This window comes from Hippoglossus stenolepis, chromosome 20 (genome assembly GCF_022539355.2).
Source record: "Hippoglossus stenolepis isolate QCI-W04-F060 chromosome 20, HSTE1.2, whole genome shotgun sequence".
NCBI classification, from domain to species: Eukaryota; Metazoa; Chordata; class Actinopteri; order Pleuronectiformes; family Pleuronectidae; genus Hippoglossus; species Hippoglossus stenolepis.
In genome coordinates this window covers 14,461,713-14,481,844 of record NC_061502.1, presented here as the reverse complement: position 1 = coordinate 14,481,844, position 20,132 = coordinate 14,461,713, and the positions used below count along the sequence as shown (strand labels likewise).

Here is a 20,132-nt window from a genome sequence, read left to right as displayed (position 1 = left end):
ATCTCTGGAGTTTTTCTTGTATTTATTCTTGTGCATCTGAATTTCACACTATAGATTATTGCTTCATATCCTTTCACTTCTCTCTGGGGTAAGAAAGGATTTACATATGAGACTGAATCCATCCACAGGAGGGAGCCACACTTCAGCAGCAGCAGCATCTCAAGGAACACATCTGGAGTATATCTATACCTTGTCTTTCTAGTGAGGTGAAAAGTAAGACAGTAACTCTTGTCCACTCTTTAGAAGGCCATCAATTTTACAGGTTCATTTTTCACTTCTCATCAGCTCTCTGCAACATACTCTAAGCACACTTCAGCAAATAGACTTAATTTACACACTTATTACAAGATGACATAATGTCAGGCCATTAATTATTTTATCCCAAAGGTGGCAACTGGTCTTTACACAAGCCATCTCTCCCCGTACAGTCAACGTGAAGCTGCCGGGGATTAATTATCTTGTCCGAGAAAGCATGAGTCCCCTGAGGAACCGTCAGCAGAGCAGGGCTGTGCTTAGTCAGTGAGTCCAACCATCCTGCTGCTTATGTCCCACAGTTTCTTAGCTGCCTGGTCATCTGTAGCTTTGGCCATCAGCTCCTCCTCCTCGCAGTTAGCGAAACACTTCCCCGACACTCCCTCCACCTCTGGGGAGCAGGCCAGATAGAGGGGAGTCTGGGCCCCCTCCAGTGGACTCTTGAAAAAGATCAGCGAAGCGAGGTAGAAGAGCGGCTTTGCCAGGAGAGGGATTTGAACGTGCCGGCCGAGCCTGGTCCTCACAATGCCCGGGGTGAGAGCGTTGACCGTGACCCCCGTGCCCTCCAGCCGACGAGCCAGTTCCAGTGTAAACAGCAGGTTGGCCAACTTGCTCTGGCTGTAGCAGGAGGCCTTGTTGTAGTCGCTCTCGCTGTTCAGGTCATCGAAGTTGATGTGGCCGTACTTGTAGAGCTTCGAGGAAACCACCACGATGCGGCTGGGAGCTGACGTCTTCAGGAGGTCCAGCAGGAGGTGGCTGAGCAGGAAGTGACCCAGGTGATTCACACCGAGCTGCATCTCGAAACCATCCTCCGTCGTCATGTGGGGACACTGGTAGAGTCCTGCGTTGTTGACGAGCACGTCAATCTTGGACTCCTCCTAACGGGACAGAGACATTTTAATACCAGACTCAAGGAAGGAATAAGAAATAAATAAACTTAATTTAATCTGTATAATGATGCGCTTGTAACAGACAACATACTGTGTATTTATGTTATATACACTGCAGACCTTTACCCTGAACCTGCATTCATTAAAGCTCTAATAGATTATCTGAATAAGTCTCGTGGTGTTCACACTGAGACACCCAGTGGTCGTGGGAGGTAAATGTTGGCTCAGGGGAAAGAAATGATGAATAACAAATGCAATATTTCACAGAAATATCCCAAAGGAAAAAAAACGTGACTTACATGAGTTAAAGTGATGTAACAATGTGGAGGAAGTCTGATCTTCATTCATCCCACAAATCAAAAAGTCTGATTAAAGCATAGATGATTCAAATGACTTTTTCTGGGGTTACTAGGAATATTCACAGGATATTGTGTACATATATAAATATGTACAATATTTTCATACTATACATATTTTCATTAACGTTTTCCTTATTTTGAGCTTTTCACTTATTGCTCTTAGTGTTTCTGTCATTATCGTTCTCCTTGTTTCTTAATTTGCTTGATATTTTTCTACTTAATGTGTTTATTATGAAATACTGATTCTACTTTCACTTAGGAGCAAATATTTTTAACAAATAAAAAAACTTTAAAAAATTTGATATATACTGCAATGAAGTTTTTTTTATCTTGATGTTATATTTTGGACTTTTTAGTTCAGAGTGATGTCAGGTGACTGTGGGTTTAGTGACAGTTCCGAAGTAAACAACTTTTACAGTCATTCGTAAAGAACTAAACCATAATGAATAAACTGATGGATGGATATGATCCAACTTCTCCACCATCACACTCACCTGAGAAATCTCCTCACAAAACCTCCGGACTGACCCAAGAGAAGCGAGGTCCAGGTGTTTGACGACCACCTCCCCCTGCTCCGCTCCAGCCGTCCTCCGGATGTCCCGGGCCGCCTCCTCCGCGCTCCCCCGGTCCCGACAGGCCATTATGACCCGGGCCTGGAGCTTCAGCAGCTCCGCGGTCAGGGCCCTCCCGATCCCGCTGTTAGCCCCGGTCACGATGACCGTCTTCCCCCGCATCGTGCCGGCCGCATACCGGAGCAGCTTGCCGGCTTTTTTCACGGGAAACAAGCGGCGCATGAGGACGAGGACCCCTCCGCCGACAACAGCGGCGATCAGCACCGCGGTGGACATGGACGCGGGGACCGGAGACAGGTCAGCGGGGACGAGGAGGGTGTTACGGTGTGTTATGTGTTCAAGTTACAAAATGACCCCGGAAGTAATTGCTACACAAATCACAACACACACATATCAACGTTACACTAAATATTGTGGGTAATATACTTAATTAACAATAAAAGTTATAATACTGTAATGATAGTCATAATAATGATGATAATAATAATAAACACATTTTGAATAACTGCTAAGTCGTTTAGCAGCAATGTAAGCATGGCTAATTAGAACAAGCTAACAAAGCTAGCTGCGTTAGCTTGCTTGCGAATGCTCTAAACTACTTCCGGGTTATTTTCGCAACCGAACCACATCAAACTATAAACTAATTGTAGCTCTTCACCTGTTTAAAACATTTGTAAACACAGAAGACATTATAACTGAGTTCATTTATAAAGGAGCGGACTATCGGCCCAGATCGGCTTCGTACAAAGATCCATAATTAATGATAGATAATATTAAAATGTTCATTTTACTGATATTGTCTTTTCACCAATTTCTATCTCCTTGTAAGTTACAGGCATCAGCCACTAGGTGGAGCGATACGCCTACAAAGTTGTTCTATGTATCTGTCTGTCCGTTTCTCTCTCTCTCTCTCTCTCTCTCTCTCTCTCTCTCTGTGATGAAACCGTTCATATGGACAAAACAAAACTATTATAAAATAGTTGCTGATTAATTATCCGTACATCCACTAATCGATTAACTATCAATTAATTAAGTGCGGTAATTGTTGCATATAGAAGTTTTTCTTATTATTTAAGCATTTACTAACGATTGACATTGCTCTTATTTACCCTATTAATATTTATTTATCTATTTATTAATTCATTCGTTTATTCATGCAAGTCTTTCAATTTTGTTGTTCTACTTTCTGATCATGTTCCATTGTTTTTATCTCATCATTTCTTCCTTGTAAAGCACTCAAATTGTTAAGAGAAGAGCTATATAAATAAAGTTTACTGTTATTATTGTTATTATTGTTATTATTATTATTAGTAGTACTATTAGTAGTAGTAGTAGTATTAGTAGTAGTAGTAGTAGTAGTAGGGGTGTTAGGGGCTATAATTTCCCAAAAGGCCATTTTTGTGGCAAAATAAGTCTTTTGTGTATGAATTAGCAAAGTTATACACATGGTGCTCTGCCAGTGATGATCTCATCAAAGTCTCCGAGGCACAGCGGACAAGTTACTTCACTTCCTCTTTGCGCTCCGCGTCTCCAGTTGGGTAATTCCTCTCGTTTGTTTCAGGGTTTGCTGTACTTCCCGTTTCCTTGATGGCTGATATACAGAGTTAGAGAGGAAATGAGGTGCAGTGCAGGAAACATTATGTTTTAACAGCAACTTTAAAACACTGTTATCTAATGCCTCTGGATATCTGACACCTCTGAATGTGTCTAAGCTGGACTTTCTTTTATCTGTGGTAACCGGACTAAAGAGATGCATCCCTTCCAAGTGACCTGTATCCTGGCTTTAATCCTCTTCGTTGTTAAAGGTGAGAAATGCGTTTATATCTTAATTTGTCTTGTCGTAGGTGACATATGGTGTTAAAATGCAGATGGAGGACCTGACTTGTCAAATGCTGTTATGAGAGTTCTGGAAAATGCTGCTTTTGTTTTGGTTTCATAACATAGTGTTTACCATGGTTAATACGGGAGTCGTATTTAATATCTTAACAAAAGCTGCAAATGTTTTTAAATCAAATCAAACTTTCTTGAGAATGTTGTGTCCAGAAAATGTGTTTATCTCTGTGACTGGAATATAACAATGTAGTGGTGCTGGAGTGGATGATGTTTGGAGCCCATTTTTCTGCTCTGATTGAAACAAGATATTTCTCTAATGGGCTCTTCATACCGTCTGAGATATAATAAAATAACTCGTGGCACTAATGTACTCTAAATGAAAGTACAGTCTTCCTGTGCTGCCGCTTCAACTGGAAATCTAAGTCTCTGTTTAAAAATCATGGAGATATGGACGTTTTTTGCCACTTCTTTGTCAGAGGCTCAATATTTAATACTACACGGACAATTAACGTCTCAGCTGAGTTTTACTACATGTGAGGAGGAAAACAACAGCACCTCACTGTAACTCTCCTGCGTCCATTGTTTCTCTTTTAATTCTCCGAAAGGGCTGAGTGTGAAACGGAAAATATCTGAGTCAGTTTCTTTGGAAATGTTCCGTAATATCTCCCGGCTGTTGGCGTTAAGGGCCGACACCAGTGTTGATGTGCTGTCTACAAAAACATTAGATTTTCCGTCATTGTCCTGCCTCCTGCATGCTCTACCCAGACGCCATCCCTCTCCCGAATGATACGGACATTTTCCTGTTGTCGTGAACATGACTCATCTGGACAACCTCCTGCTTTAATGTAGACTTGATGCATCAAAGAGACCAGAAGGTGAAACAATATACCAACGCCAACAGAGTAACATGAGCAATCGTCACCCCCAAGTCTGAAGATGTCTCCCACAGAATCCCAGTATATCTCCCTCACCCTGCGTCACCCATTCCAACAGCACATCAATGAAAGGCTAACATTGCTGTCACACTATGTTACATATAGGTGTTCACATCCTATTGGATAGTTAAGCGTAAAGCATGCATTCCTAAATCACATCTCTCTACTGATCTAGTGTAGAAAAGAATTGGAGTTGGTGCCTCTCCGTCTGGAGCATCTGAAGTAGGTATAAAACTTGTGCGAAAAAATGAGTGTAGACACTACAATGTACTGCTATGTGGCCCCTTTATCTACAACCTGACCTTGGATATTGCTTGGAGAGAAAGGAGTATGTGTGGAATGAGACAGGCTGGTGGTGTACAGATATAATGTGTGAGGACGGTCAAAGATTCCTTCTCAAGGGTCAGACGATAGAATCGATGTCTGTTAAGTACGAAGCTGCAGCCTGGTGCTTTTAGCTCAGTTTAACTTAATTTAATATCTTCTCATGTAACCCTTGGCAAGATGAAGTTTATTTCACAAAATGTCAAAGTGTCCCTTTAATGTGATGGTTTGTTGCATCATTAGGAAGCACTAGATTTTCCTTCACATTTTGAAGTGTTGAATAACATTGTCTCTTCCTGCAGGCCTGCACGGGAACAGCTGTGATGTTTACCCTAAAGATCCGTTCATTGAGGTGGGATCTGACACCGAGGTATTTTGCCAGAGGTCATGTGTCCAAGGCGAAGTCTACTGGACTCAGGACAACAAGCGCATCGACGAGAGTCTGTCAAACACCATCAACAACTCCACACACTCCGTCCTGTCACTGACCAACTTCACACAACACAGTGCTGCGCTGGAGTGCCACAGTGCAAATATACAGCAAATCCTGGGCGGCACCATCATCAAAACCTACAGTACGAAGCCTTTTATATTGTTGCATTCTAGCCGTTTAGATGAAATATATACATATTTATTTATATTTATGATGCAAAACTTCCTCTTTCCACAGCAAAACCCAGCAAAATATCATGCATGTTGCATTATGATAATCAAGAAAACGAGGTTTATCCAGAACTGTTTACGTGCAACTGGGAGCATCAGAATAATTCTTCACGTGAAATAAACTACACTCTATTGTGAGTAGCTTCTCGTTTCTTTTGTTTCTGTAAGAATCATTGTAGTAACATTTATATTTCTCCTATATTTATCTACTTAACTTAAAACGTATATATGTTTCAGTGTCTCCTCGTCATCGGTTACACGGAGTGGTTTGTGCAACTCGCATGTAACCACATGCACTGCCAAAGATTTTGTTGAGAAAATAATACTGTCCGAGAACTTAACTGTTACTGTGAGAGCTAAAACCGATGCTTGGGAAGCGGACTCCGACACTTATGAATTTGAATTCTCTAACATATGTAAGTATCAAGAAGTACATTGTGTAATTTCGCGATAATTTCTATGCTCATTTGTGTATTTGAAAGTGCTGCTCTGATTATGTTCCCCAAGTGAAAATTATCCCTCCGAAGATAGATGTATCTGTCGAGTCTAATAATCTGAAGATTGAGTGGAAGCGGTCAATTGCCAAGGCAAAGGGAGACATAGACTGTCAAGACAAATACACTGAGGTATGTCCGACAAATATAAGTAAGAAATACAAAAAAGTTATTTTAATTTGAAAAACTACCATTGCTTGGTTCGTTGATAATTTAGTGAATGCAAATTTTCAATATGTGCTAGTAGCTGTCTTTAATGCTGGTTGTTGGTTTTCAAATACCTCCGGTGCCTTTTCTCTTTCAGACTGTCGGTAACAAAACTCCAAAGGTAAGAGACACATTTTACCCTGGCACCTCAAGTAAAAAAAAAAACTTTTATGTCTCTAACCGATTCCTTTTTTTTTCTCGAAGGTGTACAAAAGTACTTTAGAGTCTGGAAAGGATGGGAAGGTGTCTAGAAAGGTAGACTCCTGCAGAAACTACAAGGTTTCAGTCCGCTGTGCTTTGGACAGAGCCCCCTGGAGCGACTGGAGCCCGGAGAAGACGGTTCTGACTAAATTCAATAGTAAGAAGAAATGTTTGCTCCAAACTGCATCAAACTATATCCAGCCGTTCAGAAGGTATCATCTCACTAGTCAAAACCACTGAAAGCTTATTAGATCTGATAAAAGGGGCTCATTTAAATAGATAATTTCCTTTCCTTGTGTGTTGGTTGGTTTGTATGTTTGTTTGTAAGCAAGATTACACAAAAACAACTTAACACATTCCCACGAAACTTGGTGGCAAGATGCAACATGAGTGATGAAAGAACATCAGAAAACCCCAAATAAGCGCAGTTCTATCATTAATTATTTGCATCTGTTGTAGCTGAAAGTTTTGGGCTTCGGTTCGAGGTGTGAACAGTTGTGTTGTGTTGTGTTGTGTTGTGTTGTGTAGTGTTGTTCCTTGTGTGACAGTTTGCTCATATGTTTACAGAGAGTGATGTCAAGCTGCACCTGTGGAGGACAGTAACCAAACTGGATACAAATGGAATCAGAAAGGTTCATGCCATGTGGAAGGTAAGGAGCCCTCTTAATGTTGCCTTTGTGTCGCACATTTTTAAATTCACTTCCTTCTTTATAACCCACATTTTCTAAAGAAAAACCCGAGTTCCTTGCATCACTAAGTGCTTCAAACTGTCTCCACAGCCGATTCCTGCAACATGTGAGGGCACATTTTCCTACAAAATCCAACAGATTCCCTACAAGCAACACACAACTGGGCTCAATTACACGGAGACTTCATGCAATTCAACTTGTGATGTTGATGTGAATGAAGAGGAACACAGAGTGGATCTCACAGTGTTCCATAATGAATCTCCGATCGCAAAGGACTCTGTTTACGTTCCAGCCGCTGCAGGGAGTGAGTCTTAATGTTATAGATTTTTCCTTTTTAGCAATTTATTGATTGACTTGTTTTCAGTGCATTTGGCCTCATGCGGATGTTAGCGATGCGGCATCAATCAGTTTCTTTTCACTTGGCAGGCCGCCCTCAGGTGACTGACATCCAGACTTCAGCCGCAGAAGGCGTTGTCCTGGTCAGCTGGACGGCTCCTGTGCAGCCCGTCAGAGGTTACATGATCGACTGGACCCACGATGGAAATCAATATTACTGGAATGAGACCAAATACACGAACACGTCGCTGTTTGGTGAGTCAACCGACCTGAAATGGAAGATAAACGTCAGATAGAATGAATACTTAGTGACAGTAAACAGGAAAACATGGAATAAGTGGGTAGAATCTGAGTCAAACCCATCACTGACTCACCGTAACTTAACTTGGCTGACCGCCAGATCAATTAGTGTCTCATCTTTCATCGTTCAAGTGTGGCAAATAATGGATACACTGCTCGGTAGTGCATTCGCTAGTAAAATCTTGGAGTTTTTGAGAAATATGACTCACTTCTCACAGGGATGACTCATACACTCAGTGGTAAAACGTTTCTGAGGACATTTAAAGTTCCAGTGAATAATCCCAGTGATGTTTTCACTAGTGTATTTCACCTTCATTTTAGGAGTTGTTGTTTTCTTTACCTTACAATGGGCCATATTTAAATACTTTTTATGTACATCAGTAGCAGGTCCTCTCTACGGAGGCCGCCAAACTAAACAGCTTTTGAGTTTTTATGACAACTGAAGGCCATCACAGTGTCTTTGTCAGGTTTGGAAGGGAAGGGGAGGGTGAGGTGAGGTGAGGGGTATTCGGCTGCAACCTGCACTAATGTCACTAATATCTACACACTTGACCTTTAATTCACTTCATTCTATGAGTCTGTGCAGTAGAGATCGGGGGAAAGCAGCCAAGCGAGGTCCTGCTGATACATTTTCTCGACCAATCACGAGTCAGTCTCAGCTGTTGATCATGATTTTTCATATGGTTTTTAAAGCATAAAATAAGTTATTAAAGCCAAACTATAATGATCTCTTTTTTAATGCTAAGAACTACCTCAAAGGACAAAAAACATCTTTGTGAAAAATGTATTTGATGTTTACTTTGACTTTTTAGTTTAGCTAATTTAGCGCATCTACTAACATAAGCTGTTTTCAGACGTGAACTCAGGAGACTCATGGGCTTGGACTTTATTGGGAGTTTGTCTTTCACACATGAACGACACAGCAGGAGATCACTTGCCTCTTCGCTGTGATAGATTTTCAAGAGTCTTCCCTTTCTTGCAGACCTCCTGGATAAGAAGCAATACGACATCACAGTTACTCCCCTCTTTGATGACAAGACAGGTCGTGGCTCACAAGCCGTTCAGATCTGCTCTAGAATAGGAGGTACAACACTCTTCATGCTTTACAATGACTTAAACGTTTAACCACAGTCTTTAAATTTGAAAACATGATCTCCACAGATCCAGATAACATCTCTGTCGCCAGTGTTCGAGCTAACCACAGAAGTGCCAGTGTGAGCTGGATCACACAGTCGCAGGAGGAATGCAGTGGTGCTGTAATCAACTACAGGGTCTTCTACAGAACTCCGGAAGGGCCGATGCTCAGTAAGGCAAGCACAGACTTGTATGAAGAGATTTATTTCCTTTGACAATTCCATTCATGATACGTCTGTGATGGTTTTCTCCTAGATGTTAATAGCACAAAGCGGGACGTACTTCTAAAAGATCTGAATCCAGACACCCAATATATAATCTACATCGAGGCCACAGCTTCCACTGGAACTTCTAAAAGCAATGAGAGTTCCTTTAAAACCAAAAGATTTGGTAAGTATAACTTTGAAAGGGCTGAGGACATTTCTGGTTTTCAAAACAAATGTCACACATCTTATTTAGGGTTTTATGAGTACTGCTGCAGCCCTCATGAATTTGCATATATCCTTGGTTGACTGGCGATGATGGATTACAACATTAGCAAGTTTAGAGCTGCACACGACATGATTCATTCATGTTGCTGTGACACCAACAGAACATAACAGTGAATGTATGGAGATTTGAACACGCTCTCGCTCCACCGTCTGATACTGCTGTGACATGGTTTGATTTTTTTTCTATTACAGATCCGAGGATGATAACAGTGCTCAGTGTCTGTGGAAGCATCGTGATAATTATTGTGTTATCTCTTGGATTATGCTGCACTATTCAGTAAGTTTCACATTGTTAGTGTCTGTCATGATTTAATAAAGGTTGATTTCAAATTAAAACACTAAACCAAAGGACATTTTCATGTAAGCAAATTTTAAAAAAGCTGAAATTTGCGCATTAACACTTGAGATTGTGGCCATTCAATCTTAAAACTTGTTTCCTTCATGATGGTTATCAATCTGCTTTTTTTAGATGGAAGAAATTCAGGGAGAAGGCGGTGCCAGATCCAGGCCTCAGCTCTCTGGCGGAGTGGCTGTTACCAGATCATCAAAAGGTGAAGACGGAAATAGGAATAATGACTTAATACCATATTAAAGTGGCTGAGATGAGTACATTCCAGGTTATTATTATTCATGACTCACTGGATTTGGAATAGACAATAAAAAAGTTAAGTCACAGTTGAAACAGATTCTCTTTGGGTGGCAAGAAAATTCAAACATTTCATCGTCAGCTCTGATAAATTATAATGGACATACAGCATTTTACCTTCAGTTTACAGAAAAAAAAGATAGTTTATATAAAACATAATCTTCGGTTATACATAATGAAAATAATTGTAGGTTGCAGCCATACTGTAAAGTGTGTCTCCCTAAATGAACATCTAAAGCATTCAAATTTACAGTCTTCTCCACACTACCTGAAGTCGTCAGATTGGCCTTAAAGTTTTCAAATGTGGAAACTGGAATCAGCCTTTAGAAATACAAACATCTCCCGAGTGTTAATTGTTAATATTGGAATATAGGGTCCCATGTGTTACTTGATACTCTGGTTTTTTTGTATCCTAGGTTTTATCTCCTGAGAAAAATACAACAAAAAATCACTTAATGTCTCTTTGGTCTTTTCTTTTATGTGAATGTTTTGTCCGCAGGGAATGTGCCTCTTCCAGGCTTTCAGTAATCCGTCTGAAAGCTTCTGTGATAGAGTTTTCACAGAGGAAATGCAGAAAACACCCGCCTGTCCATCAGCTAGCGGCTATTACCCAGAAAGTGACGAGGCTGAGGAATACAACGTTCACACCCCGTGTCTTACATCGAAACTACAGAATGAAAAACCAGATGAACATGTTGAGACACACCTGTGCTCGTCTGCAGAATCCACAGACTTACTGTTTCCAGGGAACAAGCCTCTCAGCCCATACCGAAGTCAGCGTTCCGTGAAAACACCTGATCTGAGGACGAGTAAACAAAGTAAGCGTGTTCCAGTAAAACAGCCAGAAAACAAAGCACCGATGACTGTTTATGTCAGTTTGAACATGTTGAAAGAAGGGCCGGTGATAGAAACAGAATCAATTTCCAATATCCAGGAATACATCAGACCTGAATAAAGATTTCGTAATTCATATTTCCACAGTAGTTTGTTGCTTGGCAACGTGTTTAAAGATCGTATGTGTGTAGCAGCTTTATGAAATCCAGCTTAAGTATTTACCTGATGTAAACAATATTGTGAGTATATAAGTGTATATGCCTTTAGTAACAGTTTTTCATTTGAACAAAATCTATGTGGACCGAACATTATGCACTGTAAAACATATTCTTTATTTTATTATTATTCAGTTTGAGATGTTTCTTTGTTTGTTTTTACTGAATAATCACACTGGTGCCAACAGTATTGGGTTGTATAGTACAGAGGTTGCGTACAGTTGTACAGTTTATATTATAGGGCATGATAACCTCGACCTTTTTGTCCGTCAGTGAGCAAATGTAAATAGAGGAATTGATATTTTGTTGTTAATCCCATAATATTAGCTATGTATTGTAATAAAAATAAGATTTCCTGTCATTCCCTGTCCGTTATCATTGACATAATCACTTGTAAAACGTAGATGACATGGTTGAGACTATAATGCTCCTGCTCACTTAGTCCTTTCTTTCACCAACAATGACATGGAAGCTACATAAACTACCTTTAAAGGATTCAAAAAAACAATTGAATTACATTAATGTTTATAGAGGTAATCCTCTTTTTAGTACATTGGGAGAAAACCTTGCTACAACAGCTCCCAGACATTATCTAATGTATGATCACAAATTTTATTTCAACAGCAAACTTTGTGAAATTGGTTCAGACTTTATTAAGTACCATATAGACACTCAAAATACAATTCTGTCTACGATTTCATGTTTAAATTGCGTTTGGGTGTAATTGAGTTTCAAAGGCATGAAACTCAATTTTTTTCATTAACAAAAACCATTCAAAATGTTGAATATTTCAGAAAAATACATAATTGGATACATCTGATCATTTCCTGATGGAGTTCAATATTTTAAAGATTATATGTGAAACATATAGAATTGGTTACGAATGAGAAAAGAGGAAAAAAACGTTTTATTAATGCCTTCTTTGATATTGATGCTTATTTTTTGTAGAAGGTATTTTTTTTTTAAGCTCAGTGACACTGCACCCAGCGTCCACAGGGGGCAGTGTGACGCATGAAGTCGCCTCAACTACAAATATTAACAACCAGAGGAAGAAGGCTAGTTTATGTCCTGAACTAGCTAGCTAGCTACCTCCATCTGTGACTGCTGTGGATTAAAGGATAAACACACAGGAAATATAACGCCGTCGCTGGGATATTGATATGCCGAGAGTCGCTGGAACGTATGTTTCGTGTACTGGCCCGTCGGCCCGTCAGAAAGTTGACCGGCCTTAAATTTGTTGGATGATTCGCCTGAATTAGCAGCTGAAGGGCCTCGAGTCCGCGGTGCTCGGGTGAACGACAAACCGGGGGATAGCCACGACCTCGCGGGGGTAGCATTAAGCCGCAGACTGCTATTTACCGAGGATTCACTGCACCCGAACATGTCACACACCGGACCCCCTCCTCGGTGGCGGAACTGTCCCAGAAAGGGACATCCTGTGGCGGGTGAGCAGAGAAACAAAAACCCAAAACAACTCATACAAACCAGCGTTAGGTCGAGGCAGCTTAATGCTCGCGGTGCTAACGTTAGCCCCGCGCTGTGTCTCACAACAGGCTGGTGCAGCTCTGCCTGGTTAACTTGTCCTGCTGCTACAGTCACTGTGTTGCTGCCTCGGTTCATTCTCTGTCCCTTAAAACTGCCAGGTTAGCATCACAATGTGACGATGTTAGCAGGCTGTGTGGTCCACGTTGACATCATTTTACCCATGGGTAGTTGTTGTTGTTGTTGGGAGTTCGATAGCCGATTTATTGAATGAGCGCTGTGGATGATATTAGTGCAAAGTTTGTTAAAGATTAGTGTGAACTTCTGCCATTTTCAGCGAGACCATGTTTATTTGCCACATTTTCAAATGGAGCTCGGTATGAAGCTATATTCGGCTGCGTGTTCTTTAGCCGACTTTGCGCCTGTAGCTAACGGGCTGTCAAAGCTCCACTCCCCCCTGATACACGTGGAATCTGCGAGTGTCTAACTCTAAATTCACTTTGCAATAAATAAAGTTGTGGGCTGTGTTGAGTTAATCAGTTTACCAGGCTTGCACAGCGCGCAAGTTAGGTGTTGTTGAGGTTTTAGCCTCAGCTAGCTGCGTTGTGGAGGCATCACGTGTCAAAACAAACCGGGAGCATGGTGCACTGTACATGATGCTGTGTTTCTGTCACATGTCCTGTAACATAAATGCCACATTTCTTCACACCAGTGCATCATCTGGACAGGGATCCAGATTCAAGGTGCAGACTTATCACTCTTTAGAAAGTAGAGTCCAGAGTTTTATTGATTATTACCTGATGGGACCACAGGACATACCTCTAATCCAAACAATAATACCCTGTCTTGCCCTCTCCCCACAGGTAATTTGACAGTTTTAGTAATTATTATTTTTTAGATATTACTGTAAAGCACTTCATAGTGTTGCCCTCAGCTCCATCGCTGAATTCCTGCTCCCCTATGAACCTGCAGAGCAGAGCCCCAGATTCTCCAGCCGGGCTCTGCTGACTGTCACTAAGTCCAGAATACAAGGGACCGGGTGGTTTTGCAGTCAAGGCTCCTCAGCTCTGGAACTCCTGGCCGCGAGGATCAGAGACTTGCACACTTTTATTATTTAAATGTTTTATTAATACTAGTACACCATTATTTTGTCTACAAGCTTTGGCAGGTTTATTATTATATCGTTATTCTTTTAATCCCGTATTTCTTACAATGTGTTATTCGATCCTACAATCTTATTTGCCTCAGTTGTGAAATGTTTGTTTTATGTTTTTAATCCTGTTTCAACCATGTAAAGCCCTTTTTAACCCTGTTTTGAAAAGTTTATTATTATTATTACAAGGCCAAAGCAGACAACTTGCCAAGAGGCCCCAGACTCCCAGGTTTACTCCGTATTATTTGGGTTTTCATATTTTCAATAATCACAAACTTGTTGGAAATTTGTGCCAGTGAGAGGCAATATCAGCTCTGATTGGTCGTCCATCTTCCACCTGCTCTTTTTGTGGGACCCTGGGTGAAACTCTAGTTTGAAGAATCTAATTGGTTTGGTTCTTTCATAATAGATGGAGAACTTTAAGGCTGTAATCAACAAGTATTTCCATTATTAAGATGTCTCACAATTATTTTCTATTTTCAGGTTAACATACCATAATATCTTGTTTAGCCTGAAGAGCTGTCAAAAGTTTGAGGATGTTGGGCTTACTAGAATAGGAAACTAGGGAAAATGGCAAGTATTTACATTTTGAGAGATAACAGATTTTTGGGGCATTTCTTCTTTAAAAAAGACTTGATGATTAATTAGCTATCAACATCACTGCCAGTTCATTTTCTGTCCACCAGCTAAGGGATTAATCATCTAATCATAGAGTGAGGGCACCAAGGGGAATATAATGAAACTGCCATGTGTAATGGGGGTCAGTTGGGGCCCGAACAACAAATCTTTCTCCTGAACCCCAACAGCATAAATCTGGTCATGCAGCTTTAACGCATTACCCCACATGATTCATCAAATTTGTTTATCTTTAATTTGGTAGTGTGATTAAGTGTTGTCATTGTGGTGGCTTTGGAAATAAATGTATAGATTATTGTACTAAATTTTTTAGAAATTCAGGTAATTGAATAATGGATACAAATACAGTGTGCACGAGGGCTCTAACAAAAATATCCACCTTTAAGGGTCTCTACTCAGAGCACAGAGGCTTTATACTTCATACTTTTACAAGGATCACAGATTGATTGGTTTTGTTTTCCCTCTCAGGTAAATTCCTTCCCATGAAAACAATGTTGGGCCCCAGATACGATGACCAAGTTGCAGAGGGGAACAGGTTCAATCCGGAAATGCTGTCCAACTTCTTAAAAAGCCTAAAAGTAAGTAACCCCACCATGACTTAAATTCTGATTTTGAAACTGAAAAATTAATGACGCGCTCTGTTGTGTCCGTCCCCAGGTGAAAATGGGGTTGCTTGTGGATTTGACGAACACTACTCGCTTTTACGACCGCAAAGACATCGAGACAGAGGGCATAAAATATATGAAACTTCAGTGTAAAGGGTATGAGTGGAGTTGCTGTCATGAGTTGGACAAATTGTAAGTTGTTGTTCATTCAGTGATAATTATGTAGTAAGTCTAACGAGCCTCTGTTTGTTTTAGCCACGGAGAAAGCCCTTCAAAAGAGACCACTGAGACGTTCATCAGACTCTGCGAACACTTCATAGAGAAGAATCCAACAGAAATGATAGGTAAGCGAACCGTAAAACAGTTGGATCCATCTTTCTTGTATCTATACCACTTATCCCCTGGACAGGTCGCCTGCGAGTCACAGCGCCAACACATAGGAGACAAACAACTATTCACTCTCACATTCACACCTATGGTCAATTCAGAGTCTCAAATTAACCTAACCCAAATTTACATGTCTTTGAACTGTGGTAAGAAGCCAGAGAACCTAAAGAATATCCACACAAACACGGATGGAACATGCTAACTCCACACAGAAAAAGTGTATTCGCACCTTGAATTCATGTTAATTTGTGAAAAACTAATTAAAGATTTCTATTACAATGTTGTAAAATGATTGCATTACCCTATGTTACCAGCAGAGAGCAGCCTTACTCTAACATTGGACAGGTGGGAATGAAAGCAAGGTTTTGTCTCATTTAAAAACAATTCTGTAATGGTATTTCATTATTATTGTCTTTGACATCAAACAGCTTCCCTGTACAACCAGTCTGCTCAGTGTTCTCATGTGTTACTGTCCGGAGTTGCACATGCACCTTTCCAGATGTGCATGACCGTTAAACAGATCACATATCAACACAGTCTTGTGCAAGTCCTTTTATTTTTGGTTTTCTAAGTATGTAGGAGTTCCACACGAGAAACAAAACACTTCCCTCCCACAGAACACTGTGTAGGTGATTTTCTAGGTGCAAGGGCATCAAAAGGCACCAAGGCTGAAACCTGGTTCAACATGTGGGCTGATGATTTTTTCTCTGTTGTTCTTACTGTATTGTATTTTTTATTTCCATGAAAATTGTATATTTGTGAGTGGCAAGAAATCAACATATCATTTTTTTTATCAGTATCAACTTCAAAAAAATCATTTTATTCTCCATTACTCACAAATTAAGTTCATAACAGCGATGTTATGAGGTCACGGATATTCTGCATGTATTATAATTTTATGTTATATAAAAGTTAGGTGCTTCTGAAAGTCACTTTTGAAATCATTTTTGGGGGTTTTAAATTGCAGTGGTTCCCAAAGTACAGGTCAGAAGGTCTGAGGGGGGAGGTCGCAAGATGATTTCAAAATGTAAAAACGATGAGAAATCTCTCAGTACAGCCATAATGTTTGCGAAGAAATAGGTTGAAATAAACATTAAAAATGTTAGCAACAGCAGCAGTTACAGTTCGATCAGGACCCTATCAAGTCCACATGGATATCACGGGGATATTGAATTGTACTTTCACCTCAGTGACAGCAGGGTGCTCTCTTATATCAGTCTCGCACCTTCTCATCAGATCCGCTCGTACCTTTTAACAGCTGCCTGATGTGCAAATCCAAACCGCTCAAACATCAGCACAATGTGTGAACGTCACATCAACAGTGCGCCGTCTTGAGCCAGCCGGTGATTAGGTTTTGTTGTCTCTGCGGTACACATGTGCAAATTGGACAGTTGGGCTGCTAAATCTGATCCTCGTCCTCTGACACTGGTTCATTTTATCTTCATTAGCGTTGCCAGGCTAACCTCCTGTACTGGGGGAAATATGGGATTCAGATGGTTTGATCTTGTGTGGCTGAATGCTGCTGTGAACCTTCTTAAGAAGATGTCACTTTGGTTACGATGTTTTTCGTAACTTTTTATATTCCCCCTGGAATCCAGTTTCTCCTTTTTATAGATAAGTCCGTTTCACTTCAAAATGGACTGCACACTGTTTGTCTGTTTTCTCTGTTTCATTTCCCCTTTTCATCCACTCTTTACCTCTCTGAATGGTTCAACCATCTCTGGGTGGCCAGTGTGTGTGCAACGGCTGGTGTCAGGCTGAGTTTTGATGTTGGTATACATCAAAGAAGAAGGGGATCTGCTGGTGAGTCTTTTGACGGTGGGACTTGACGCCCTCGTTCAAAACATGGACTCAGCCTGAATACATTTCAGAGAGGACTGTTTGTGTTGTGTTAAACCACAAGCTACAATTCAAATGAGTGCGGATATGAGTTTCTGCATATTGCTACTCCAATAGTGTTTTGTAAAAGCTTATGATGTATTATAAATGTAAACTTGAGGTGCCGTTCTGAGTTTTGGTTCCTCTTTGTCCTGAAGGTGTTCACTGCACACACGGCTTCAACAGGACAGGCTTTCTGATATGTGCGTACCTGGTGGAGAAGATGGACTGGAGGTAAGGGCTGCCCCCCACATCAATCGTCTTGCCTGATAAAACAAACCATACAATATTGAACCCCCCCCCCACACACACACACACACACACAAAGCTTCACGGAGACGCTGGCCGGTGAACAGTGACAGGGTTCGTTACTCCACAACAGATATGTTTGAATAATTTACCACAGCTCAGCAGAGGTGGGGCGGGTGGGGATAAGCCTTTAGTGAGAGGTGGAGCAACAGTCTGAGGAGGCAGAATCCCTGGAAGCTGTATAGGAGCAGGCTGCATAAAACCCTCCCACCACTTCCTGTGTTATGAATATTCTGAGAGCATTTACAGCCCTGGTCCAGTATCATGTGATGGTAGATAATTCATTTATCAAATGAGCAACGCTGCTTTATCTTTTATCATTTTGCATATAAATATATGCATTAAAAACAAAATCAGCATTTAATGGCAGTCATATCTTAAAAGCATATGTTCAAGCAATTACATGTAACAGGTACTAATAAGTAATTGAGTAAATAGTAGAATAATGTAACGGGTAAGGACCTCCAGAGAAAAGCTTATCACAGACAGAGGAATATTTTTTCAATATTATGATCCTATGAGCAAATATTGTTTGTTTCCTTTTGTAATCAAATCTTATATTTAACAGATGATGTTTTTTTTAAATGAAAGTCTTTAGGCCATATTCATGAAATAATTGTCAGTTACAGCCCTATATATAATTAACATACACTAAGGAATAAAAGATTAAACCTTTTCAAAAGACACCCTGTCTATGTTTTCTTTTCTTATCAGCATCGAGGCAGCTGTGGCTGCTTTCGGCCAGTCCAGGACTCCAGGGATCTACAAGGGAGACTACCTCAAAGAGCTTTTCCGTCGCTATGGAGATGAAGAGGACACACCCCCGGCCCCCGCACTGCCTGAGTGGTGCTTTGACGACGTCAACGACGGGGAAGTGGACGATGACGGCAACGCAGTCGGCCAGGATTCTGGCCCCAGCTCCTCTGGGTCGGGGCCTGGCAAACGAAAGAAAGAGAAGCTAAAACTGGTAAGACTTCCTGGAAGCGCCAGGAAATGGACTTTCAAGCAGAAAGTGCGTGGGTCCCTCTCTGCATGACACGGATCCCATGCAGGGCGATGCAGCGTCTCTAGGGAAGCTTCCCTTCTAAGTGATGGAACTCTTCAACTACATATAATAATCCAGTAAATTGAATCTTTAGGTTTAGAGAAAATCAAGCCTTACATCTCAACAGCTGGCAAAGGTATAATTTGGATTCGATGTCAGGCGTGTCGTGATGTGGCGCTTTCATCAGTGCAGTCAAGTGAAATTAGAAGTGTTGAATCATCTCCAGTTGCGTGTAATTAGGTTTTCTTCTGTTTGCAGATGCTCTCATCCAAATAATCTTGAGTAGTTACAAGAAGCTCAAATTAAGATGGCAGCACCAACATTTCCCGCACTCAGAGTAATGGAGGCAGAATGGAAAGACAGAAATAAATAGAAAACATAGACTTGTGCAAATTACATTTACACTCAAATACAAACTGTAAAGCATTTTTTTTATCAGCTTTATTGCTCATATAACCAACGGAAAACCTGAATCAAGCCGAATCTAATAGTTGAGAATGTGATGCAGCAGAGATGTCTGGGGGGAAGAAGCCAGAAGAGAAGGAGAGCAGCAGCAGCAGCTCCTCTTGCAGATGACATTACTTCACTGTCATTAAACAATGCTGTCTCTGGGTTGAGTGGTTTGCCTCACAGTCAGACTGGTTGGTGGCCAGTTGGCTATTATGCAGAGAAATGTCTGCTCGGATGATGTGAAAAGTAGAAACGCTGCTCTGCTATTTTGGAAAGTACATAGATTAATCAATGATTGGCTCCTCAGTGTTGGAAAAGTGTTCCTGCGCTCCCCGGGTTAGAGATACTGGATGTGGTCAAAGGAATCCGGTTTCAGCCTCTTGTGGACTCGTGTGCACTCTGCTGTAATATGCTTGAACTATCCATGGAGGAGTATAAATGTAGATGCCCTTACACTTAACACCAGGCTGTAATTCAATATCGTCACGGATCAACTTTCTGAGGAATCAGAATGATGTGATACTAACTTTTAAAAATATGAGCATGTCACAGTTGCTCAGAGCCAAAGGCGGCGTGACATGTTGAAGATATTTGATTTACAACCGTATGCCATTCATCCCGAGATATTTGTGTTCCATTTGTGGAGCTTCTGTGTTCGGTGTAATTTGAAACAGCAAAGTTTTTGGGAAATATCGGTTAAAAAATGAACTTTAAATGATGAATTACTTGTCCAAAATATTACAGTTTCATTTTTCTTTGGCGAGATACTGGCCGATTAATCAACTAATCGTATCAGCTCCCTGTGGGCTGCA

General features: G+C 40.8%; 3 protein-coding genes across 4 annotated transcripts in view; 2 read left to right on the top strand and 1 right to left on the bottom strand.

The window, feature by feature from the left end:
• Positions 1-5: 5 nt before the first annotated feature.
• rdh14b (retinol dehydrogenase 14b) lies at positions 6-2,442 on the bottom strand. The gene is made up of 2 exons (XM_035144302.2): positions 1,996-2,442; positions 6-1,130 (listed from the first exon to the last, which is right to left on the bottom strand). Exons 1-2 carry the CDS (start codon positions 2,347-2,349, stop codon positions 513-515), a joined length of 972 nt encoding a protein of 323 aa, XP_035000193.1. The 5' UTR covers positions 2,350-2,442; the 3' UTR covers positions 6-512.
• A 1,133-nt stretch (positions 2,443-3,575) lies between these two features.
• On the top strand, positions 3,576-11,736 carry LOC118099875 (interleukin-31 receptor subunit alpha-like). Its single transcript, XM_035144656.2, has 16 exons — positions 3,576-3,878; positions 5,468-5,740; positions 5,836-5,962; positions 6,066-6,244; positions 6,336-6,454; positions 6,627-6,650; positions 6,734-6,887; positions 7,298-7,380; positions 7,510-7,723; positions 7,846-8,010; positions 9,038-9,139; positions 9,217-9,360; positions 9,445-9,579; positions 9,873-9,957; positions 10,150-10,231; positions 10,826-11,736. The coding sequence occupies exons 1-16, from the start codon at positions 3,824-3,826 to the stop codon at positions 11,279-11,281; spliced, it is 2,397 nt and encodes a 798-aa protein (XP_035000547.2). The 5' UTR covers positions 3,576-3,823; the 3' UTR covers positions 11,282-11,736.
• A 668-nt stretch (positions 11,737-12,404) lies between these two features.
• rngtt (RNA guanylyltransferase and 5'-phosphatase) overlaps positions 12,405-20,132 on the top strand; it is a 70,529-nt gene continuing 62,801 nt past the window's right edge. For both annotated transcript variants that reach the window (XM_035143827.2, XM_035143826.2), the window contains exons 1-6: positions 12,405-12,820; positions 15,115-15,224; positions 15,304-15,407; positions 15,507-15,595; positions 17,675-17,750; positions 18,540-18,792. In XM_035143827.2, the coding sequence (XP_034999718.2) occupies positions 12,757-12,820; positions 15,115-15,224; positions 15,304-15,407; positions 15,507-15,595; positions 17,675-17,750; positions 18,540-18,792 (696 nt within the window). In that variant the 5' untranslated portion in view covers positions 12,405-12,756. The remainder of the gene's footprint in view (positions 12,821-15,114; positions 15,225-15,303; positions 15,408-15,506; positions 15,596-17,674; positions 17,751-18,539; positions 18,793-20,132) is intronic.